Source organism: Protopterus annectens, chromosome 8.part0, assembly GCF_019279795.1.
Source record: "Protopterus annectens isolate FY-2018-M chromosome 8.part0, PAN1.0, whole genome shotgun sequence".
NCBI classification, from domain to species: domain Eukaryota; kingdom Metazoa; phylum Chordata; order Ceratodontiformes; family Protopteridae; genus Protopterus; species Protopterus annectens.
In genome coordinates, this window is record NC_056741.1 from 1329544572 (window position 1) to 1329570885 (window position 26314).

At 38.7% G+C, this 26314-nt stretch overlaps 1 protein-coding gene across 1 annotated transcript in view; it reads left to right on the forward strand.

Moving 5' to 3' along the window:
* SCN4B (sodium voltage-gated channel beta subunit 4) overlaps positions 1-26314 on the forward strand; it is a 112572-nt gene that overhangs the window by 42382 nt on the left and 43876 nt on the right. The window contains exons 2-3 of the mRNA XM_044080871.1: positions 1506-1678; positions 24864-25086. Coding sequence (XP_043936806.1) covers positions 1506-1678; positions 24864-25086 — 396 coding nt within the window. The remainder of the gene's footprint in view (positions 1-1505; positions 1679-24863; positions 25087-26314) is intronic.

Below are 26314 nucleotides of genomic sequence, written 5' to 3' on the forward strand. Positions count from 1 at the left end.
TGAATCTAGCTGAGGATGTACCCTTCTTACAAAATAGGACAGCTATTTCTTACCATAATGCTAGATAGTTATCAAGTGTAATATCTTCAGAAACACATCTCCTCCACCCCCACCAAGGTCCAGAGGGAATAATACAAGTGGTGACTGACTGCCTAACTCACACAACCTTCTAATGTCCTCTACTTTCACGGCTGACACCTCGCAACATGGCAGCAATGTCCCTATGGTGCTTAATGACCATTCCTGCATTCTCCATCCTTTTTTTCTTTGTTTTTTCCTTCTATTTTCATTTGCTCACTGTATGACTCTAAACAAGTCACTTAACCAGAACTTGCTCCTGGGTCCCCCCTGAAAGGCATAGTTGTGTCCACTGAGCTTATCTGTTACATATAGCTAGAAAAAAGAAGGGTTACCTGAATGACAAATGTATGGTTATGCTCTGCAGCCAGTAACTTTCATATGGAGACCAGAGAGCAGAAGTGGATCTTCAGAGGTCAGCAACAGGAATGGGACTCTGAACCATTTATGTGCCTAGTGGTCCTAGTGCCTTGAGGTACTGTTGCAAAGAATGTCATGCTTGTTAAAGATCATTCATAATGGTAAGGAATAACTTTAATTTGTTTTCCATTACATTCTGTCCTTTATTGTGTGCTATTTTACAATACTTGTGATATATATTCTACAGTTAAAATTTTTTGTATAAAGCAATTCCCTATAAAGTAATTTCCTTTTCCAGACTTTTACATGTTTCTAGGGGTTCAAAGTGCAGAAGTGTGGCTCAGCTCTAAAAATAGGCCACTGCTTCATGTGAGTGCACCTTCACTTCCAATATATTTTTGAAAAAATTGTTGTGTCTTTCGGCTTTTCCCGGTTAGGGGTCACCACAGCGGAACTCCGGTCCGCTAATAATTGGCAGTTGATTTTTATGTGCTGAGTTGCTGGCCCTAACGCACAACCTTTAACGAAGGTACACCCATTCACGCATGTCTCCACAGAAGACACTCTGGCTGAGAATCGAACGGGACAACGTCTTGCTGTGAGGTGACAACGCTACCGCAGCACCACCACCGCGGATTAATTTGAATAAGTAATTTAAATAAATGTAGGCAAGTAGATGTGCAGCTGAGTTGTATGCACTGCTCTGGAAGTAAGCAGCTCAGCAGCATGAGAAACTGGAAAATGTTGACTTAAACAATGGATCAGGAGGAGTCTAATTTGTGATGGCAAGAAGTTATAGATATAGTGCTGAGTGCTTTAAATATTAACTAGTGATTTTGTGTTAACCTGACATTTTCTTAATTACAGTTTACTGTAATGTTGCCCAGTCAATCACTGTACACCATTGCATTGACGCTGCCTCACTTAGGTGACTAGGCTTACTAGTGCATTGATTGGAACTCACTTAGGTGACTAGGCTTACTAGTGCATTAATTGGTTCATTACATTTACTGACTAGGTTGATAAGTTTACAGTAGTTCACATTACTGAATTCTCATTTGTTACAGGGTTTTCCTTTTTTCCTGTAACATCTGCCCTTGAAACTACAGTAGGAAAGATTAACACCTTTGAAGTACTGAATGGAACGGACTTTATCCTGCCCTGCAACTTTGGTACCTGCATTGGCTTTGAGAATTTGCTGTTCCGCTGGTATTTTGAGACTAACACAACAAGGGATCGGGTGAGTAAAAAATATCTGTGTTGTACATTCATAGTTGTGGTCGTGTGTGTATGTCTTTAAACAGACCCCTTCCCCCACATATCTATATAAACTTACTAAATTAAACAGTCAAATTGACTAATGGGGGGTGCAAAATATGCTCAACACACACCTCAAAATAAGTCACTGTCAAAACTACACCCAAGACAGAAAACTCATGCCCTTTCAATAGTATAATAACAAATGGGTTCATGGGTAGTTAGTAGACATGCAGTACCTAGCCCACATTCCCAGTTGTCCAAAAGAACTGTCTGGTTAAGTAACTTGAGTAACTTGCTCAAGGTTTCACAGCAGGAAAGTGAAGGCTGAGGAAATCAGATCCTGTACTATTGGAAGTGCCAGACAGTGTGGTGTGTGTTATTTTTTCAATGTACAATGTGTTATTGCTTGTATATAATACATAAGATGTCATTTCATGTGGACAAAATTTGGAGCCAATGAAAGGTAATGGATGTCACATGAAAACTTTACCTACGACTCCATATGTATGGTTTCATATAACTTGAAAAATGTAAAACAAAAAGTTTGTATTTCAGTCTCTCTGCCTGTGTCTCCTCCACAATTTATTTTATTTTATGAACTACTGTGGTCAGCTTTATTCTTTCATTTTTTTCTCCTTTCTTGGTTGCCATTTTTGGTATAGAAGATAAAATAGTGAATGTCACTTCTCAAATAAGTGTCTATAATGAAAAGTAATTGGTCCTAATACATGTCTGTAAGTGAAAATCAAGTACACTACTTAAATTCAAGCTACTTTTTATTTTAAAGGTCTTTTTAATATTTATCTTGTCCTCTTTTTCTTCTCAGAGTCTATAATTTAGTATACTTATTTGTAACAGGTCAGCTCTTGCATGGAAATTGATAAAATATTGTTTTATTTTTGGAGAACTGATTTGCTGTTGTGTAATATGGGCATTGAAGCAGAATCTGCTCACATGTTACAAAATTCATGCTTGATCATATGATAAAATCACAACCGAGATATTATTTTTGATGTCCAATGTATAAACATAGTTCACTCTGGTGCAGCCCATGCTATGACATTTGCATACCCATATGGACTTAGCTTGCTTCATGTGCAGAGAAATTGCAATACTGAAAATATTTTTTAATCACAGAAATCATTTATGTATTTTTTAAATAAAAGTGTGCATTTCTAAGAAAGCTACAATGCAAATAGATTGTATTTAGTCTGTTTATTGTATGACTGCGAGGAAACAGAAAATAAAATCATCCTGGGAAGGAGACCTTGTCATGGTGGAGCAGTTTGGGTGTCCTTGTGATTCTTAAGAGAGATGCTGCCTAGAGAGTTATGCTTCTAGTACAGTCACTCTTGGCAAACTGGTCTGATTAAGGATCAGACAAAGGGCAATCCAGAATGCCTATCAGGATGGTTCAGTTAAAGAATTCAAGCATCTTTCCTAGAACAACGATAACAGGAATCTTCCCTAGAAGCATGCTTTGGGATAATATTTGCTGTCAAGTACCTGGTGGACAGGTGACTCGTATAGCCCAACCAGGTTCAGCCCCAAAAAAGGTACGAGGACCTGCCATTTGGATTCATCACCTGCATCACAAAGGATGGGGGTCAGACATGATGCTAGTCAAGTGGGTGGATGGATGGCATAAGATGGACAAACTCTGAAAGTGGAAGCTGACTCTTGGGGCATGGAATGACACCTGACTGCTGGGGAAGGAGCGGGAACTTGTTAGTTAGATCAACTCACTTTTACCTCTGTATACAACATTTATTCAGGAGATATATGTCTCAAGTGGGGGAAAGGCACCATCCTAGTCTGGAGCTGACTCTTAGGACAGGTCCTGGGCAGGTGTAGGAATACTCACTTGCCCATGACTGGGTGTTTTTTTGTGTCAGTAATTGAGAGGATTGCCTCAGTGTAACCACAGGTTGTAGAAAGAAAGATTCTCTCTGTTGTTTGTATACATGCTTCTAAAGCCGTTTGAAGTATTCTGCTTTTTTTTTTGGAGACCATAAGTGCCGTGCTCAGTAAGGTGCTACCTTTGTATTCAGTACTTTTACAGGTAGGCACGACATGTTTGCTCACATTGGGAATGATGAAATTATCTCGATGGCTATAACTTAAAGGAATGGCTTACCTGATGTGAACCTATAGGTTGTAAACTACTTTTGGGCTTCTTTGCTAATCAGGGATTGTCTATAACAAATACCTTGTTCAAACACAAAGATTATCATAAATGTACTTGGTACCAGAGTGCCCTCAAGAATAAACCTACCAAATTGTCAAGTGATCACCATTTGGCTGGGAGCTGGACCAATCCAGAAGATACAAACACGTAGTGAGATATCATAGGAAATGCCTTGCTGATATTGCTATGTGGAATGAGGTCAGTCCCTACCTTTTGAAGATCTCCCATATACCTCAACAGGTTGGAAATGCATAAGTGGACCCTTTCCATGACCACAGTATGGAAGTGATGGAAAGGAGATGTGGGTGGTCAAAAGGTGCTAAGTGCTTGTCATGGTGAGGAAAGGCATCTGGTTAAAGAAAGAGACCTTCACTGCAGTGGTAGTTGTTGGACATCTATATTTGATTGATAGTTGTTGACTATCTAAGAAGGTAGCAGCTGCGGTTGAAGGGAAGTCCCAGGGTTGGGAGGAGTTTGAGGTCTTGGAGAATGACATTCAGGCAGATACAAAGACATCCTGGCAAATCATCTGATGACTCAGGAGAAGGTGAGATACTGCCTTATTGCTTCCAGCAGGTGTGGAGAAGACTTATCTCAACTTGGGGCATTAATGAAAGGTGAAAGGAATACTATAACAATTCTGAATCAGCTGGCGATACTCTTCTGTCAAGAGGCATTGTCAAAAGGAGGTGATGGAAATAAATTCAGTTAAAAGGATGAGGTTATTGACAATTGAACAATTCTGCTGTGATGTGGATGCAGGAGTCAATGAACTCCATCTATAAATGCTGATGATATCAGACACTGCTGGTGTGTTATGGTTAATGTGCCTCTTCAATTTTGTGTGGATGTTTGGGACAGTACTCCAGATCTTTTGAAATGACAAACTGGAGTGGTAGTCCCATTTTAAGAAATGGGGGCACCAAAGTCTTTTCTAGCTGCAGAGGAACCACGTTCCTAAGCCTCTGTGGAAAAGTGTATGTGAAGGTGGTAGAAAGGAAACTACACAGAAGTCAAGCTTCTCATTCAGAAGGAGCAAGGTAGAGACTCTGGAACACTGAAGCAGATATTTGTCCTGACGCAGATACTGGAAGGATAATGTGAGTTGTCAAATGCTGTCTACAAGTGAGAAGGCATATGATTGTGTACTATTGAATACAATGGAATATTTTGTGGGGAGTGAAACAGGGGGTGGGGGATCTGCCTTCCCTGGTGGTGATACAGGGTCCCAAGACTGCTGCTGTGTGCCACTTAGTTCCTGTGTTTGAAGACAGAAAGTATGAAGCTGAATATATTTTTAGTTGCCACCAAGTGTGTGCCATGTTTCCTCTTCTGTTTATGATTTTCATACACAAGATATCATGGTATAACAAAAGACTGGATAGTATCCAGTTTTGTTACATGAGGATAACATTTTTTCATTATTGCATATCTTTGTGCCCTAATAACCTTACGTGATGGTGATCTCCAGTGTGTAGTGGAGGTTTTTGACTCTGAGTATGAAATGGGCAGGGAGAAAAATCTGTATCTGCAAATCAGAGATGAAGGTTCTTTTGTCAGAAAAGAGTGGAGTGTTTTCTACAGGTGAGGGCAAGCAACTACTTGATGTGGATTACTTCACGAGTTTTGTGATCTTGTTCATAAGTGAAAGCAGGAGGGACTGGGGGAATGACAAGTAGGTGGCTGGTATGTCAGGCATTGCATCAGATGGTGGGGGCTAAAGTGGCATTGGTGATGGTGTGTCAGATATTGTGCCAGACTGGGGAGGTGTGAAGAGGCACTGGCGATGGTACATCAGGCATTGCAGCAGCCTGGGGGGTGGTGAAGTCACAGTGGTGATGGTGTTTCAAGCATTGCAGCAGCCTGGGGGGGGGTAAAGTCACACTGGAAATGGTACAACAGGCACTGCACCAGCTTGGGGGGTTGAAGTGACACTGAAGATGGTAGATCAGGCGTCGCACCAGCCTGGGGGGTGGTGAAGTAGCACTGTGGATGATACATCAGACACTGTACCAGCCTGGACAGTGGTGAAGTGGCACTGGTGATGGTACATCAGGCATTGCAATGGCCTGGGCAGTGATGAAGTGCATTGGTGATGGTACATCAGGCATTGCACCAGCCTGGAGGGTAGTGAAGTAGCACTGCTGATGATACATCTGGCATTGCACCAGCTTGGGGGGGTGGTAAGGTGGCACTGGCGATGGTACATCAGGCATTGCACCAGCCTGGGGGGGTGGTAAGGTGGCACTGGTGATGGTACATCAGGCATTGCACCAGAAAGGGAGATGATGTGGCACTGATGATGGCAAGTCAGGTATTGTACCAGACTAGGCAATAAAGTGAAACTGGTGATGGTACATTAGGCAATGCACCAGACTTGGGGGAGGGGTGAAGTGGCACTGGTGATGGTACGTCAGGCCTCATACCAGACCGGGCTGGTGAAGTACATTGGTGATGGTACATCAGGCATTGCATCAAATTTGGGTGGCACTGGTGATGGTACGTCAGGTATTGAAACTCAATATATGAACAGCAGAAACATTCTATGATTTATTAAAAGAAATATCCACTTCTAAAACAGCAAAGCTTCCAGGTTTCCCCTTCCTCAGTGCTTTCAAAAACAATCAAAACATCACATTTAAATAGTAAATGACATACATTATATGACACAGCCAACTGATGAAAATAAAAATAAAATAAATACTGAACAATGTTGAAATTATTACACAAACTCCACTCCACACACCTTCAGATAGAAACAACTCTGATCCAAAACAATACCAAAACAGCAAAATCTTCAGAAGTCAGGAATCAAAAAACAGGAACCAAAGTCAAATCCAAAAGCAAACTCTTTATTCTCAAATTCTTGAAATTATTAATGCAACATTAAATGTTTTTACACAAAACAGGTTTCAAACTTACTGCATTGTTTAACCCAGGATGTACATCTGCCTTTAACCTCAGAATCCAAGAATATTCTATGTTTTCCAAGATGTTATTTATATCTCCTCCCATGTTAGTTCTATGTGTTACTTTAATAACTCTAAACTTAAATTACCAAAATAATTCTCTGCAATATGATTCGCTAGTACATTGGTCATAATGCCTCTCTTAATTTCTGAGTTATACCCAATGAAACGTTATTTTAATTTTCTATTACATTTTCCTACATAAAAGGAAGAACATTGAAAGCAAGTAGCCAGATAATTTGTGTTGTATTACAATTGGTATAACAACCAAAAACATGTTCCATTCTCTTAACAGGGTGAATATAATGTATATCGGTAATGATGTCCCTACAGCAGCTACAATTTAGGCAAGGAAATGTCCATTGCCTCAAACTAACATTACCTTTCTTAACAGTTGCATCTTTATAACATAACTTTCTCTTTAGATTCCATCCATTTCTATAAGCAAAACTAGGCTGCTCACTAATAATCTGTTTGAGCTCAGGCATAGTTAAAAGTATATTCCAGTTGTTAAGTATAATGCACGCAAATTCCTGCATTCTATTTTATATGTGGTAATATATCTTAAATGATTACTGTTCTGTCTTGAATTATAAGATGAATATTGTACATCATCCAGCTTGGAACTGAAGAATGGTATCATCTCTTCAGTCCTTCCTTTAATAACTTCATTGCTAATTCAGTATACCATATCTTTATTATACCCCCTGTCAATAAATTCTGAAGCCATCTCATCCATCTGCTGGATGCATAATAGTTCATCTATATTCAATCTGCTTACTCTACTAAACTAACTTTTGATAATTCATTTGAACGTATGCATACTGTACCTGTGAGTATATCTATTAGCATGTACAGGTTTTTTATGAACACTAATATGTAAAATATCCATGCTTTTATCTAACTGTATATCTAAAAAGGTAATCCTTTCTGATGAACAATTCATTTTAAATTTAAAAAAGTCAGTATATTTTCTAAGTATTTTACAAAATTACCGAGACTCTCCTCATCACCTTTCCATACTAAAAAACAGTCATCTACAAACCTCTTATAGAATAACAAAACTGAATCAATGAATCCATCAACATTAAATACAAATTTGCTTTCCCATTGGTTCAAAACAAGGTTGCTGTCTGCAAGTATGGTATTTCATCAAAGATGAATATATTACTAGTTAACACAATTTATATGATTTGACAGATGTTCTCAATTCCTGTGTTTGTCATACCTGTTTCTATGTTCAAAAATTCATGTATGGCCACTATTCCATACTGATTAAGAATGACCATAAATAAAAAATTGATATCCAGAGTTACAAACAGGAAACTACTGTCATTATACTGACTATACCAATCCTATAATTTACATAAAAAGGCTCTTGAATCCTTAATGTAATTCTTACAGAACTGCAGACATTTACTCAGAACACGTTGAACATATATAGAGAGGGGTTCAGTAACCCACCCCCTCCCTGAGACTATAGGCCTCAGGGTAGGGTTAATTATTGGCTTGTGTATTTTAGGAAGACCATATATAAATGGTATTATAGGACAGGGTACTGTAAAAAAAGTTAAACAGATCTATGGAAATATCATTTTGCAACTACATACCATATACCATCATGCTGACATCAGAAATACATTTCTTAACAGAACAAAAATCAATTTTTTTAAAGTTTTTTCATCCATCAAAAACTCATTCATAAGTTCCATATATTTCTTGCTATCAAAAAGGACAATAGCCCCTCCTTTATCAGCTGCGTAATTATCAAGTCATGCTTGTTTTCCAATTCTTTCAATGCATTTGATTCATCAAATGTTAAATTATAACATTTTTGCAGTTTTTTAGCTTCATATAAATTCCTAAGCTCAGCCTCACACAAATCATGGAATGCTGTCACAATTGGGCAAGTGTATGGAATAAAGGTGCTTGTTCATTTACATGTCTTACTATTTGACATAGCAGAATCTTTAAACAACATTTTTTAATTTAGAGTTCTAGCAAATAATTTTAAGTCAATCAATGCATTTGATATATCAGTTCCACTCGGTATGAACTGGAGCCCTTTATTCAGGACTCTAATGTCCATTTCAGTTAGAATATAATTGGACAAATTTACGATATTATTTTCATTGACAGCAACTATTTTTGACGTGCCATCTTGTTCATCACCTGTTGGCTGTCGTTCTTCCTTTTTATCGATTCTGGTCATTGTCTCGATCTTCCCCTGGAAGCCGGTCTTGCCTTTATTTCTATTTTCTCTGGCAGTTTGACAACCAGAGGCTTGAGCAGTTTGGAAAAACCATCCTTCAGTTGCAAGTTTACGCTCGACAAATTGTTGCTTCTATTCAGTAAATTCTCTGAGGAGATGCTGATTGCAGGAGCCTGTTCCATGTTTAAAGGCTGCTGATTGGTCATCTCATTACTAGTAGAAGCAGACAAAATAGTTACTGACAATTCATCTGTCACATTCACTGCTCTTATCTCATTGGTTGTAGCCATAGGAACCAGCTGCTCAATATTATTAGATGGCTTTTCATTAGTAAAGGTATCTAATTCATCCAAAGTTCCCTTTTTCGCTTGCACAACATTATTTTTCACATATTTCTTGGGCCATGTAAAAATATGACCCAATTTAAAGTCATGAATTTCTCTAATCAATTTACATTTCTTAGCAGCTTCCAAACTCTTAGCAAAAGCCGCCAGTCTATCTACCATTTGCTGATAGACCGGTATCATTGCATTGAATAAGAAATTAGAAACAATAGCATTTTCTAAGTGAACAATCTTATCCATCAGCTCAGTCTCTATTTTACTGAAGATGTTATTCATAAGCACCATATAATTAGCACTCAGTTTAAGATTGAGCTGTTGCCATTTAGCTAACAATTCTGGATATGAGTTTGTATAGCTCGACATTTTTAGAATACGCAAACCTCTAGGTACTACCCCCAGCTCCAGATAAGCTAAAAAGCTTAACCGTTGCCACTGAAGCCGTTTAAAGGATTGTACTTTTTTTTCGGGTAATAGCAACATTCACTATTTAAATGTGATGTTTTAATTGTTTTTGAGAGCACTGAGGAAGGGGAAACCTGAAATTGTTGCTGTTTTAGAAGTGGATATTTGTTTTAATAAGTCATAGACTGTTTCTGTTGTTTGTTTATTGAGTTGCTTGTTGGATTGTTATTGAACGCAGTTTACTGCAGTAGATTCCCTTTTTTTCTGCCTTGTTTGTTTTTTTGGAGTGAACTGTTAGCGTTCTATATAATTGTGACACGGCCAATTTAACAGAATGAAGTGATGTATGCTGCGGCTATGAATGGTCGGACTTCGAGCATTAGTAATTCTTTACAGAATGTTTTACATAAAAGTCTTTTTAAATTCATCTCAACTCAGTTATATGGGAACCGTTGCCTGTGGGAATGAGGAACTTGATAAAATGTTGCTATCACTCAAAAAAAAGGTACAGACTGGGGGTGGGGGGGGGTGACGTGACATTGGTGGATGGTACATCAGGCATTGCACCAGTCTGGTGAGAGGTGAAGTGGCACTGGTGATGGTATGTCAGGCATTGTACCACACTGGGGGGGAGGGGGAAGTGACACTGGTGATGGTACATCAGACATTATGCCAGACTTGGGGGCTGAAGTGACACTAGTGATGTTATGTCAGACATTGTACCTGACTTGGGGGTGAATTGACATTGGTGATGGTATGTCAGGCATTGCACCAGCCTGCGGGGGATGGTCAAGTGGCACTGGTGATGGTATGTCAGGCATTATACCAGACTTGGGGGGGTGAGAAATAAGTCATAGGATGAAGCTTACACTTTGCCAGTCAGTCTCTCCATCCTCCTCTGTTGTCATGAGCAGAATATAAGATCACAGATACAAGCAGAGGGAATGAGGCTTCTTTGCAGGACGGCTAGCTTCATCTTCCATGAAATCAGTAAGATGACACTGGGGTACCTCCCATAGGAGTTATATCAGGTGTGACCCACTGGGACAAAGCCTTGGGCCAAGCCCAGGATGCATTAGAGAAGTTACATCTCTCAGCTTGCCTTGGAATGCCTCATTATTTCACAGGATGAGCTGGCAACTGTTGCTGGGGATGAAGAGGTCTGGTGTACCTCACTCAGTTTACTACTACTGAGATCTTCAACAGTACAAGCAGTTCAGAAGGAGGATGGATGGAGAATATAAATCATACAATTTTCTTAATGCTACCCTGAACGAGGCAAAATCAAAACATAGAAGACTGTATTCCCAAGACCTTGCCAAATGTCCTAAATCAGAAGAATTAAAAAATGTCTTTCAGGGAGCACTAAACAAAGATGTCTTCAATGACTTCATACCTTCAAGTATTGATTTATTATTATTATTATTATTGCTATTATTTTTGGGGACATAGTCTGTCCATATGACCTGTCTCACCAGCATTTCCACCCTAAATGTTGATGTAAAAAGAAAAAAGCCATGCAGTCACCTTATTTAAAAGAATAAATATGCTTAAGGGACTGTCAGAAATGTCTCATTACTAACGTAATACCCAGGATGAGAAGAAAGAACAATCTCAGAGAATTTTCAGAATTTTGAATTCAAATTTAATCTGAGGTATTCGTAAAGCAGTGTATGAGGAAAGAACATTGAAATAAAATACATTTGCATGGAAAGTAACACATAGAAAGCAGGTTTATCCACCGTGGATCTTTAGTGCACAGAAGAACATACATCTGAAAAATGGACATGTCAGGGGGGAAGGCATGGGTGAGGGTGCAATTAAATTAAAGGCCTCTTGCCCAGAGTTTGATGATGACAGAACTCAGGCCACTTTGTTCTCTCTCTCCAAGTCATGAAAATAACTTCTATTGTGCAGTGGACAAATGCTCTCAGGTCACCCCCTGAAAAGGACACTTGCACAATGGACTTACCTGGTTAGCAAACAAGGAAACAGACAGGCAGGCAAACAAACAAACAAATAAATAAAAATTGTTATGGTCTTCAGGAGTCAGCAGTGGGATGGGAATGGGAGATCTCAAACACTTGTTTCTTGAGTTGATAAGCACCTTGACTTAATACTACCTATAAAGGAACTCATTAGGTCTGTTAACCTCACTCAGGATGTAATAGGGTCTCGGTAAACAAGACTGGTAAATCTTAAGGTAGCCAGCTGATCAACAGACTCAACTGAAAGTTAATTTGGCAAAACATTATGCCAAAACAGTATTATTTGACAGTGGAGTTTTCTCCTTCCTATGCGTAAATATATCTGTGTGTGTGTGTGTGTGTGTGTGTGTGTGTGTGTGTGTGTGTGTGTGTGTGTGTGTGTGTGTATGTATAATAAGCTTAAGGTTGTGGTGGTATCCCCCACATGGTGAGTGAGGGGTGGATTGCCCTGTACAATTGCCCCATACAAATAAAATTATCAGTAAGGTTTGGTGAAAGTTGTTTTGGCTTAGTTTTTTTGCCAAATTTACTTTCAGTTAAAATGAATTCAATCAACATGCTATATATAATATGTCAATGTCATTACTGACTGACCATGATTATTCCTGACAGGCCTTCACTTTTGTTGACAACTGTTATCACACTTCACTGCTCCCTTTTCTTGTTAAATTTTTGTATTTTTATGAGAATGCAGAGAGGTTCTAGGTCTGAGCACAATATTCGGATTTTGACACAGAGTTTACTTGACTGTGTCTTTCTGGATATGGAAAAATGTTTTACAGATGTAGCATAAAAGCTTTTGATTCTGTAAGTCATCCAGAGCTATAATTAGTGCTGGGAAAGGGCTGCCGTTAGGTGTGGGGGTGCATTATCGACATGAATGAATGAATGCTAATAATGCTTTTGAGTCCCTTTTATGTGTATACTCAAGCAATTGCTCTTCAGCTTTGAGAAGACTTTTATTTATTTATTTTGCTTTTCAAATTTAAGTTGGGGAGCTCCTGTTTTTGGGTGCCAGACAAGTTAGCTATGGTTCTGAAGGCATCCACTGCTTATAGACCGCTACAGCCAGCTATATCTTCTATGATAATATGAATGATATTAACATAATAAGAATTATTTTGCCAATAGGACCTTTAATGTACATTTCTGGGCCTTTGTGGGAAAGCAGACCTACAGAAGAATGCCACAATATTTTTTTTGGAGGGGGGTGGCTTACCCTCTTGTACTTTTCATGGGCTTCGACTATAGAGATTTCCCTGGAATAAATACTGTTATATGTTGTAGACTAGGATTTGGGCAGACTTCCTGCTAAAACTTACATTCATCCAGTTGGAGAAGATGATAGTTAATATAAGTAAACTGAAAGTATTATCTTTATCTTAACTGCCAAGTTAACTATAAAATTTGTGGTTCTGTCTCTGCCATAACTGAAAAGTTGAATGCCAACAGGCAACAAGACCTTGAGTGATCTTGGGTTGTCATTTTAAGGAACATGCTGAACACATGGTCTCTAATCAGGTTAGGCCTTATTATAACATTTCCCTCTCTCTTTTTTCTTTTGGCCTTGATAACAGAGACTTTTGGCAAAAGTGTGTTCATGGAACAGTTGGAATACAGCCTGCTCTTTACTGCCTCTTTTTACAGTTTAGGACCCTTACAAGCATATGGAAATCTATCTTACTGAGTTATTCTTCCTGCCCTTAGACGTTTTGCTGTCAGTATCTTTCTCTGCTTCTGTATATGCTTTTATTGTTAGAATGTTGCTTTCTTTCAGCTTGCAGTTCCTTTTGCTTTGCTAGTTCCCAAACTCTTTACCCACTGTTGGATAATTTATTACATGCTTAAACTTTACACTTGTTTACGATGGGAGTGAGGGTGGTGATTCAATAGTCTATGAGGCTTCTATAAAATCAAATGTTTATTCATTCTTAAAAAAAAAAAAAAAAAAAAAAAGAGTGGCTTAGCACTAAGCCTTTAAGGTTATCAAAAGTTATAGAAATACTGAAAAAGTCATTGCACTGTTGTTTAGCCTGACTTATCAATCAAAAGCTGACAACCATTGGTGATGTGTCTAGTAGATGATGTTATGAGATAACTAATATCATGAGCTATCCCCACATCAAGGAAACATTAATACAAAAAAAAATCCTCATAATAAACTCTTCATATTTAATTCATTATTAAGACCCTTAGAATACAAAGTCCCTAATGGAAAACTATATTGTGCTTTCAGATGGATCTATATTAATTCATTGAAAACTAATTTCAGCGAATGGCCATTCATCGAACATTCACTTCGGCAGACATTTTTCTAAGGGAAGGGAATTCCCCACACCGACTGTTATACAAACTACATTATATCAAACCCACCAAGGTAGGGGACTATGCCCCTCCCCCACTTATATATATACCAACTCCGAGATTGCACTACGGTGGGGAAAAGGACAAATTTCCTAATGCTGGCCAACTAACTCCCTTCCCTTAGAAAAATATTTGCTGAAGTGAACGTTCGATGAACGGCCGGCCATTAGCTGGAATTAGTTTTCAACAAATTAATATAGACCCGTAAAATATATTGAATGGAATGAAATATAAATTACCATCTGGAAGAATACAGAGAAAAAGATTTGTAATTAAGCCATGATAAAGGACAAATTATTATTCCAGGGATAAATATCCAAAGGGAGATATTTTAGGGTGACACCCTGCCACTTCTGCTATACTGTCTTACCAATCTGTCTACTTAACAAATTAGGCCATGGCTATAATTTGGCTCCTAGAAAACAACAAAGTGCAAAGACTTCTCAGCTTCTCTTTGTCAGTGATTTAAAACTGTATTGCTCATCAGATGAGGAACTGAAAGCACAACTGCAAGTAGCCAAAACTTTTTCAGATGATATAAAAATGTCATTTGGTCTTGATAAGTGTGCAAAAGCAACCTTTAAAGCAGGGAAACTGCAGCACCAAGAAAACATCAGTTTGGGACATGAATGCGATATAAAAGAACTTGAGCAAGAGGGAATGTACAAATATTTGGGAATTGATAAAGGATCAGTACAAAAAATAAGCAAATGTGAATAAAACTTAGTATGGAATATTTTAGAAGACATAAATTAATCCTGAAAACAGAGTTGACATCTAGGAACAAAAGTTAAGCTATAAACCAATTTGCTCTTCCTGTCCTAACTTATAGTTTTAGAGTGATTGACTGGCCCCAAAACGTGTTGGATAGATTAGATAAGAAAACAAGAAGGATGCTACATGCTCACCAAGTGATTTATAAAAATCACTGCATACCAAGAATATATATTCCCCATTCCGAATGAGGGATGGGCATCCTTGAAACTGATTACAGTTATATATCTGCAATTGTGGGATTGCACACATATCTGCTGACCAAACAGGACCAAGTTTTGAAACATGAGGAGAATAAATCTAAGATGACTTCCCTGCTTAGTCTAGCAGAAGCATATCAACATGAAGTAGGAATGGAAATCAAACCAGAAGTAGATAAAAATCAGGCTGCAACTGAATGTGCCAAAAAACAAAAGAAAGAATATAAGGTGAAGGACCAGATGAGAAGGCACAAAATGTGGAAAATGTATAAATATAGTTGCAAGTATAGAAAACTTCTGGAAGAACCTCATGTTGATCAGGATCGAATGCAGGAATGGTTAAGGAGAGGTGAATTCAAACCAAAAGATGAAAGGTTAAAATTGGTGGCCCAAGATAGTGGGCTACGCACACATTGGTTTACAAAGTCCATTGAACATGTGGAGAAACAGACAAATGTAGGCTTTGTAAAACAGAATTGGAAACAGTTGCACACCTCGTTACTGGTTGTGACATATTAATGGCAGAAGGACGTATACTGAAAGGCATAATAATGTGGCAAGACTGTTACACTGGGGATTGTGCAAACATTATGGTATTGAAGTGGCTGAAAAACACTGGAAACATGAGCCACAAAGCATCATAGAAAATAATGAAGTCTACATCACATGGGATCACACATTACCAACAGTTCAATGCTAGAAAACCAGATATAGTGGTTCAAGAAAAGAAGACAAGAGTAGCATTGATTCTTGAAATCGCCACACCCAGTGACTACAGTGTCTTGTCTACAGAGAGACACAAAGTCATAAAATATCAGGATTTGCAGGCAGAAATGAGACCAATGTGGAAGAAAGATAGCTGGACAGTTCCAGTAGTAGTAAGAGCAATGGGTCTTATAAAAAGTCCTATTTAGATATGTTACCAATACATGTAACTCCATACGAATTGCAGAAGGATTTCATTATTGGGCACATTGCGGGTGTTGAAAAGAGCACTTCTGGCTGACATCAAAGATTGAAACAATACTAATTTTATGAACTTTCTGTACTTTGATTTAGGAATGGAGTCCATTCCCGTCATGGTATTAGAAACCCAAAAGATTTACAGAAATTAAAAAAGAAGTCTCTGTTCATTTGGGTCAGAGCCATCAGAATGCAAGAAATGATGTGCCACAGAGCTGATTACAGAAACATTATTAACACTCCTCAAATGTTCTTAAATTTTTGTTCTGACCTATTGGGAAGTTTGTTCAGTGTAATAGTTAAAACGTGGGCATCTTAAATGGTATACCAGACTTTTTAAATGAAGGAATGAAAGGTTTGGTTTTATAGAGGCCCCTTTGACTCCTATTGTATGTGTTAATGAAGTCTTTTTTTAGTATTAGAAGTTTTGGTGAAAATAGTTTTTATTATCTGAATTATTATCTTGTATTTGACAAACTGTTCTCCTGTGCTAAGGAAAGTGAACTGCCTGTGTGAAAACTGGTGGAACTAGAATGAACTGTGTTTTTTTCTGTAAGTACTGACCTGTTTCTGGAAAGCTAATATGAGACTGTTAAAAATATTAACCAGAACTATGCAAGTTTCTGCTTTCAGTTCTCAGTATGTATGTTTCTTGGAAGAATTGTTCACAAAATATTTGTGTCTGATTTATGCTGCTCACTAAGCTGAAGAGAAGCATATTTTACTTTGCCCCTATACATAAACCTGAATTTTGAAATCTGTAAAACTGGCTTTTAGACATATTCTACTGCATGCTGAAAAGTTACTACAGTATGAAGATGGGGGGGGGGGGGGTGTGGAGATGGCTGCAAGTAGTGATGTAAGAGTGGGAGGGTATACTGCTATCCATTATCCATACCTCGCAACTGTTCAAAATTTGGCAGAATGTCCCTGATTTTGTCTAATATTTTTGCAGTGTCCCTCATTAAATTTTTTTATTCTGGTAAATTACTGAGGATTACAGTTAGTCAGAAATGCCAGACAGAGTTTTATACATGCTATTGTTCAGAAATGTATGCAGATGTAAAGCATATTATTTTAACTTTTTAAGCATATTAGAATAATTTTTAAAATTGTCCCAATTTTGAGTCTCTGTCTAGAATTCTTGATCAAAGAATTTGAGAGGTATGCTGACATCACAGAAATGTGGGTCTATGACAAGGGGATGTAGGACATGGAAATGTCTGTGGGTAGAGGAAATATACAGGAGGGACAGAGCAGGGAGATAAAGGGGTGCAGTAACAATCTACAGTACATGGCATAAAATCTGAGATCAGATTGGAGGAAGAACACCCCCAGTAATACGGCCAGGGTGCAGCCAGGAGACCTGGTGGAGTGATACAGTATATTGTCTATCAGAAGCATAGATAGGGTGGGGCAAAAGGGTACAGCTGCCTCAGGTGCAGGGTGTTGGGGGTGTGATTGGGAGAGTAGTACTGACATTGAGTTCAATACTGGCATTCAAATTAATGCTGACACTGCTTTTGCAGTTAGGAGACGGGACTGAAATGCCACAACAGCTCTTGTGCTATGAAGTTGTAGCAAGCTGCTTGCTTCAGATATGTCAAGTAGATTGCTACAGCTGTTAAAAGCAGAAAGAAACATTTTTTAAGTATTGCAGAACCTTGTTTCTTTACTTCAGAATTTAGAACTTCAGAAGCTGAGGGGAGCATAGCAGGAAAACTGGACATTGATCTGGATTAGGTGAGTGGCTCCATATCAGGGTATGGGCTTTCTCTTTTTGCTCAGGCACAACAACAGCTGAGGATGACAGACTGGATATAAGAATAAAGGAGTGAAGGAGAAGGAACAGAGTAATATTTATAATTTGTAGGTTCATAAATGTATGTTAGCCAAACGACCACAGGGGCCTTTTTAAGGCTAGCCATGCTTCCTGAATATGGCCAAGAAGGTTTGGTGTCCTAGTGGTTATTTTAAGGGGTATATGTAAGCCAAGGTATGGATGGCCAAGGTTTTACAGGCTGTCTTTGTTTATTAGAGAAATAGGTGCCAGACCAGGGGGAATTTCCGAATTACCATCCATTGGTCCAGGTTATTCTTGAATAGGGTTAGGGAACAATTCTGCTTCACATTGGTGGGAAACCTGTTCCAGGAGGATCTGAATCTATCAGGAAGAGACTAAGAGAGTCCATGCTCCAGGGAAGAGAGGGAGTGGGAGTATATTTAGGTCTTGCTCCATGAAGAGATCAGCCAACTGGTGCAGGGCTGTATCACTCAGGATAAACTTCTGGATATAGTACTAACTGATGTAGACTGTAATGAATGTCCATGGTAAGACACTGTTAGCCAATGCTGATCAAGCCACTGTATTGTTTAGAATGTGTGTGTCTGTGTCTGTGTCTGTGTGTGTGTGTGTGTGTGTGTGTGTGTGTGTGTGTGTGTGTCTGTGTGTGTGTGTGTGTCTGTGTGTGTGTGTGTGTGTGTGTGTGTGTGTGTGTGTGTGTGTGTGTGTGTGTGTCTGTGTGTGTGTGTGTCTGTGTGTGTGTGGGGGGTGATGCTTAAAATAAAAAACGACAAAGGTAATGGTGTGGACTAAGAGTAGATTATGCCAGGCTGCAGGAGATGGTCAAGGATGAGTCAGGAGACTGGGAGCAGAGAGAGTAAGCAAGCTATTGGAATGGGTAAGGGATGGAGTGAACAGGGCAATACTACAAGAATATACAAATAAAAAGAGGCAATGGCTAATGTGGCTGCATAGGAATGTAAGTCAACAATTAGGGTAAAATATAAGTCTACGAAAGGAGAAAGGAGAGGTTGCAGAGCTAGGTATCATACAGGGGGGGGTAGTAAAAATGCAACAAAGGTAAACACTGAAAGGTAGTTAGCAAACAGGATATAGAAAGGATGGAAGAAGAAGAAAGTACTTTTTTAGGTATATAACAGAACAAATGGAGGGACAGACATCTACTCCCCAGGCTTACATGGTCATCCTAGATCTAAAGGACACCTACCTATATCACTACACCCATCTTTGTGTCATGACCAATGAGGCTGTTCTGTTTTCCATTCCCTAGATGTATTCAAAGCCATCACACATTAAGAGTAATTGACCCTGAAAGACCCTTACAGTATGGACCTAGTCCCTTTACTGATTCCAGAAATTGCCCTTCTCTCTATAACCCTCAGTGTTCTACCATTCACCCATGCAGCTATACTAGACAGAATTTGTTCTAGATATACATACTCATTTTCATCTGAGTCATAAAAATCACTGGATTTTTGGAGGGAAGTTCCCTCTTTCTTTTCCCAGGAGAAGATTCTGTAGCAGTGCTCCTGCTATGGCTAAGTTGTCTGAATCTCATAATATCCATGAGACTTTTAGCTGTACTGACAAGGTCCTGTGAGTAGGCCCGATGAGATTGAGACCCAGATAGCCTAGGCTGAAGTAAGCTAAATATGGCCTTCTTGGGCTTGGCCTTTGGTTTGACTGTAGATGTGGAATCGGATGTACTGAGCCCAGATTGCAGGTGGGTAGCTGTGGCCTGTGTCTGGAAAGCTGAAGTTCTCTCTGTTGAATGGGGAATTCTGCTCTCCTACTCAGTACTTTTTGAATGGACATCAGAAGCAGGGACCTGCACAACTATCCCTGACCCAACCAACAACCCAAATTCTTTGGCCTGTACAGACATGGAGGGGGTTAATGGCTCTTGATAGAGGCTTCATCACACAGTCAACTGGATGAGGGGACTTCAAAGGTGTTTCTTCTCCATCAGCAATCACATGTCTGGGTGAATGGCTGACACTGTCTGTTGTTCCCAACCCTAATATGCTTCAGACATGTCTCCCTCTTGTGACAGGGAAGCAGCTTGACTGGCAGATGCCATAATGTGCGTGGATCCCTGACACTCCTTTCCCTTTCTAAGCATGTTTCTAAAGATTCTGCCCTATCCTGAATAGTCCTAGAATTTAAATTGCCACAGTGGAGACAGTTGGGTATGTTATGCTCAGGGCCCATGCAAAAAAGGAACAGAGTGTGAAGTCCCAATGAGGGTTTGTTTTCCACAATCCAAGCAAGTATTGGTCTTAACAGTGGACATCTAACCACACAGTGTTAAGTAATAAGAAAAACGGTTCCCCAATGAGTAGTTTTGATTGTAGTTCAAACTCTAACTTTGGACCAACTAATGACACAATGGATCTGTATCAGGCGCTGAGAGCAGGAAAGAACTCAGGAAAAGTCGGAAGGGAAGGTGACATCCAGACGTCGGAAGGGAAGGTGTTCACTGACCTGTTAGGATGAAAAAGGCTCTGATAATTGGACTGGTCAAAGGCTTCCACAGCAGGAAATCCTAAGGAGTTATTACTCAAATATCTACATTTATGCTGACACTCAGACATCTACATTTTTGGTGAGTAGACACAAATGTACTTTCCGGAGACCACATAAAGAAAAGTACATAAGGCTGCTGTAAAGATTCCAGAAGAAAGATACTAGGAAGATCTGTGAGATGGATGAAAATAAATATGAGAAGCTAGAGATGTTGTGTGACCAGAAGATCTAAGAGGCATGATTTTGGTGTGAAAAATTGGGACAGGGAGATGTTAAACGCCATCCTCACCAGGAAGAACAAATATGTATGTGGGGGGCTCAGGCAGCGGTTTGTAGAGGTAACTGCTCCCTTGGGTCTCCAAAAGTACTTTTCCTCAGTGAGAATTGTAGACCCATAAAATGGACTACTGTAATGGCTGGGAGAGAAGGAATCTGCAGAACCATTGAAAGGGGCTTAGAACAACTAGAAAAATGGTAGGGGCAAAGGTAGGTATAGATGGGAGGTAGAATGCTAAATGTGCTTTAAAAGGTAGTCTGGCTAGGCATCTTGCCTTCTGCCATCAAGCAAATATAATTGCAGTTTACTACAAAATTGCAAGACCCAATTCTATTCTGTTTGGACAGACCTAAGAATCTACATTTTTAGTTGTATATTAAATTGCAAGACCCAATTCTATTCTGTTTGGACAGACCTAAGAATCTACATTTTTAGTTCTATATTGTGTTTATAATGTAGATTTTTGCTCTTTATGTTCATTTTATTTACCTTATTGTGCTATTGTACTCCTTTTGTTGAATCTTAAGTATTTAGCATTTGTTTCTGATGATGTGTCAATACTTTCTTCTGTTAAGTATGCATTTAAAATAATAATAATTATACCATATGTATTGGTGTGAATTTTTCTTAAGCATGCATACAAATTGTCCTTTATGGCAGTTCACATGCCTTGTTACTAAGTAAATATTTTTTATTGGCTGAATAGCTCTTGGTGGAATTCCTATAGCTGAAAACTATCTGAGCAAATAGATTAGGGGTTTGTCATGATACCATTTTGATGGAGTTCAGAATAATTTCTTCTCAGGTTAAGGTATGCAATGTCCTATTGTCAGTGATACCAGATGCTGTGAAGTCTGCTGCCATGTGGCATAGATATTTCCAGGCTGCGTTTTACCCCGGTTGGTGGAGCAGAAGTATGTGGTTATAATGTTACAATGCACATCCCATGATATCTGTATTGCTTACATACATAATGCTGCAGATTGGGTTTAAAGCTCTTAATAATGCTTTGGCATGTTCACTTCCTCTGACTCTATAACATTATGTCTTGTTTTGGTGGAAGCAGTAGTACAGATCTACAGAGGGGTTTAAATCACAGATCTACAGAGGGGTTTAAATCACAGATCTACAGCGGGGTTTAAATCACAGATCTACAGCGGGGTTTAAATCATAGATCTACAGAGGGGTTTAAATCACAGATCTACAGAGGGGTTTAAATCACAGATCTACAGCGGGGTTTAAATCACAGATCTACAGCGGGGTTTAAATCACAGATCTACAGAGGGGTTTAAATCACAGATCTACAGAGGGGTTTAAATCACAGATCTACAGCGAGGTTTAAATCACAGATCTACAGCGGGGTTTAAATCACAGATCTACAGAGGGGTTTAAATCACAGATCTACAGAGGGGTTTAAATCTGCACTGGGATAGCTGGAGAAAAAGGAAAAGGTGGGGTGGGGAATCTATGTGGAGTTAGCTGCAACACTTGAATGATCTTGATGGAATGTAGTTTATTCTTTATTGACACCTTTGTCTGCTCCTATGAGGTCACTCTATGTTTTGGTAGGACCATGTGATGTCTCTGTCAGAAATGAAAAAGCAACATCTCTTAAAACCTAGGACAATGAGAAAATGCATGGCATGGTCAAGGGTGTAGGTTCTGAACTTAAGAGTAAAAATTACTACAAAATAATTTTGCACTGAGATGAAGATGCAAGATAGAAAGACAGAGATGTTAGTAATAACATGTCATGATGTGAATATAGACTCTGGTGCAAGCAGTTAAAAGATGGCAGCTTTCCGACATAACAAAGCTTTTTCCTTATTTTATATGTTTAACGGAGTAAGCTTACTGGACACAGGTATCTCTTTTCAGGGGCTTTGCAGGAGCTCAGAGTCGTGCTGTAGGTAAATGGAGAGGAAAGACTTGCACTCTGTACACTGAACTATGAGGCCACTCATTAACAGGCCTTGATCCTCTATACTCACTGCCAGACAAATTGATATGGTTTTGTCTTTGTATGAATTGTGTTCACAGCCATACAGTACTGACTGTTTCTGAAGTCTACATATCCTGAGGGGCACATTCAGAGTGGAAATGGACCTTAGGAGGGGTGGTACAGTTAAATTGGTGAAGAGTCATTGTCAAAACCTTATAAGGAGACCATACATTTGCTAAAAACGTTTGCCTTAGTAAAGAGTCAGGAGAGATAATACAATATTAGCATCTTGTCTTAGTGATAGGGTCAGACAAAAGGACATGTAATGGTGCTTGTTATTAATATCTTGTATTAGGGGACAGTCAGGACAGAGGGCATGTAATAATGATAGTTATTAAAATCTTATATTAGAATAGATTCAGAAGACATGGCATATAATAAGGATAGTTATTAACATCTTGTCTTTAAGAGCTATTCAGAAGAAAGGGCATATAAAAAAATGATCATTATTAACATCTCATCAGTGTGTGTATGATATAGAAGAGAAACGTTTGTCAAAGGTATAAAATGGTGTGCTCTGAAGCTGAAAAGAAGTAGATTCAGGGAGCAGAACATTTAAGAAACAAGAGTAGATTGGTAAACAGTTATCTAGCAGTAGCTCTTGTCAGGAAAAGTGATAGGACAGAAAGCTCTTTCCTACAAAGAGATGAAGCCCTGCATATAGTGCCTGTAATTCAGGACTGAGTAATGAGCCCAGGGTAGGAGAAGTCAAGCAGGCAGAACAGTGGCAACAATAAATAACCCTACTTTGATGGACAGCACCACAGGACTTGAAAATAGAATCATCTCCTGGTGGAAGCTGAAAAGTGACATTTCTAGAAAGCTGGCTGCTCCTGGGCAGCACAATGCACAGTGAGCAGTGCACATATGCAGATGGTTTCTTGTAAAGAAAAAAATGCCACCAGATGAAGATGATGGCCATCTGACTCTTGTCACGTACTCCTCAATGCATTGTCAAAACTGAGTTTATTAAAAGGTTAGTCCACTACCCCCATCAAAAAGGGGTACACCTATGGGGTGGTATTGGGTGCTATGTCAGGTAGTATGGATTGCCAAATAGATCAGTAGGGCTATTGCTGACAGGGACAATGATGGTCAAAGTTGTTGTTTTGTTGGGATATGAAAGGAGAAGCAGTGTGTTTACGCAATTCATATAACTTAATTCAAGAGAAAAGGAAGTTAGGGTGGGTGCGTTGGATGACAAAGAGATTGCATTACAAAAAAAAAACTGTTCTGCAATATGATAACATTGTTGTCTTACAAGTGACTCTTGTACCAGTGGGGAGTGGGGCAAATGGACAGTTTGGACACTGCATACGTTTGCAGTGGTTCTGAGGTCAGCAGTAGAGGGCAGCGGAGAAGAAGGTAAAAACAAAAAAATGAAACAAACAAGACTGTATGGGACACATGATGGTCAGTGTAAGGTGACAGAGGACATGAAAGAGAAAATCTTTATATCCAATGATGCCAGCTACAGTTATATAACAGTAATAAAATTGTGCAGATCATGGTTTGACTGTTCCTAATTTGCCGTCATATTCTGTATTTCCACTTATTTCATGTTTTCCAAATATCATCCTGTGAGTTTTGTGTAGGATATTGTAACTGGCATTATGTCTTTTTTTTCCATAACACAGTTACTAATTTTCATGTGGGATAAGTACACCAGGAACTTTTCAGTGAGGGGTGATCAAGCAGCATTGTTATTTTCATGAAAGGTGAAAGTTTCCTAAACTCCCTAAATTAATATAGCCATCTCTGAGGTTTCACTTTGGGCAATTTTAGAAAATGTTGCTGTTCACCCATTCAGTTAAATGGGTTGCAGTTGGCTGAATCTCGGAAAAAAAAGTAATGGACATTAAAAAGACACTGAATAATGAAGGTGTTCATCACCCTGCCACTGAATGATGTCTTTCTGTATGGCTCAGCTATTGATATTACCCCAGAAGAGTTGGGGGAAGTTGTGTATCTTGTATGGCAAACTGGTCTTCATACTGAGGGAAAAGTAATTAGATGGAGGAAGAGTACTGAGCTGGAAGTAGATGCAGATCTCATGCTAAAGCCTGAAAATAAATGTATAGATAAGTAAGGTGCAAACATTTTGTTTCTGACACTGTAGATCCTACCTATTCTCAGACTTTTCTTTTTGTAGTTATTGGAGGCAACCATCAAAGCACCAGGAACTGAGCCACGAATTACTTTTACAAAAAATGATCGCATCAAGTTTGCAGGGGACAGCAAGAAGAAAAACATTTCCATCCTTCTTGAGAATATGGACTTTGAAGACTCTGGGAAGTACATCTGTTTTGTCAAGAACCCAACAGAAAAAGATGCAAAACATGAGTCTGTGGTTACAGTCAATGTTGTTGATAAATGTGGGTATCTAGAAATGTTGGCAGTTATGTATTTCTGAGTTTTTTGCAGGTACTACATGAATAAAAATTTTATTTCATAGTATTTGTTTTGCCTAGAAAGGACTACCAAAAGGTAATAGATTAAACCAAATTCATATTTTTGTTTAAAGATGGGACTGGATGCTGTTCTGGAGTGAACTGTGAATTTTATATATATATATATATATATATATATATATATATATATATATATATATATATATATATATATAAACACACACACAAGCCCGAAAGATTAGGGGGTACAAACCAAGAGCCTTCCCCACTCGGCCTCCTATGCAGACATTCCAGTGTCCCATTACTTGGATTTTTTCTCCCCAGTTGCCATAAACAATGTTCAAAACTTTGTGTTTATTCTGTTTTATGCTTTAGTTCTACAATGATTACAGATATTTGGATTTAATTTACAACTTTATTTCATATTTTATAGCACAAACACTGATAGACATTTGCTAAACAAAGCAATACAGTCTTACAATGAAAACAGACTTGGCATTAAAACTTCTCTGCCTTTGAAACTCACGTTCACTGAAATAGCATTGAAACCCACATTCAAAGAAAATACATCTGGCCAGTGGCTGTTTGTTTACCTTTGGGCTCTTTTTAAATCATAGGCCCCTTGCACACATTTTTAGGACCATGCAAAAGTTCTTTGATTCATCTTCCTGATTGTATTCAATTATAATATATAATAATTAAATTATATCCTTTGTATATTATAGCACCACTTGTTAGAGTGTGTTTCAAATGTGTAGTTTTAAACATTTTTCCAGTAATCAGTGAAACAAAACATATGGACCAATAATGACAAAGCTGCCCAATTCAGAAAATTTCAACCATAAAAGGCCACTCAAAGTTCTGTCATTACAATCCACTAATATCAAACAATATGCACAATCTTTGCAGAAGCAAAAGTCATCTGAATAATTCCACATTAAAAAGATCTGAAACTAATGATGAGGTTGCTGCTAGAAAACAACTTTATATTTCAGTGGTTCATCTACAAATTCAGTGCATGGTGCCCTTGAAGAATAAATTGCCTATGTTACATTAAAAAAAATGGTAAGCTGGTATATTGCAATAGGGAATGGATGGCAAACTGAAAAACAGATTCATAGTTAATAGGCATCTCATCCAAAGGAAGACATACTCAGGACTGCAGCACCCCACCCCCTTAAATACAAATCTA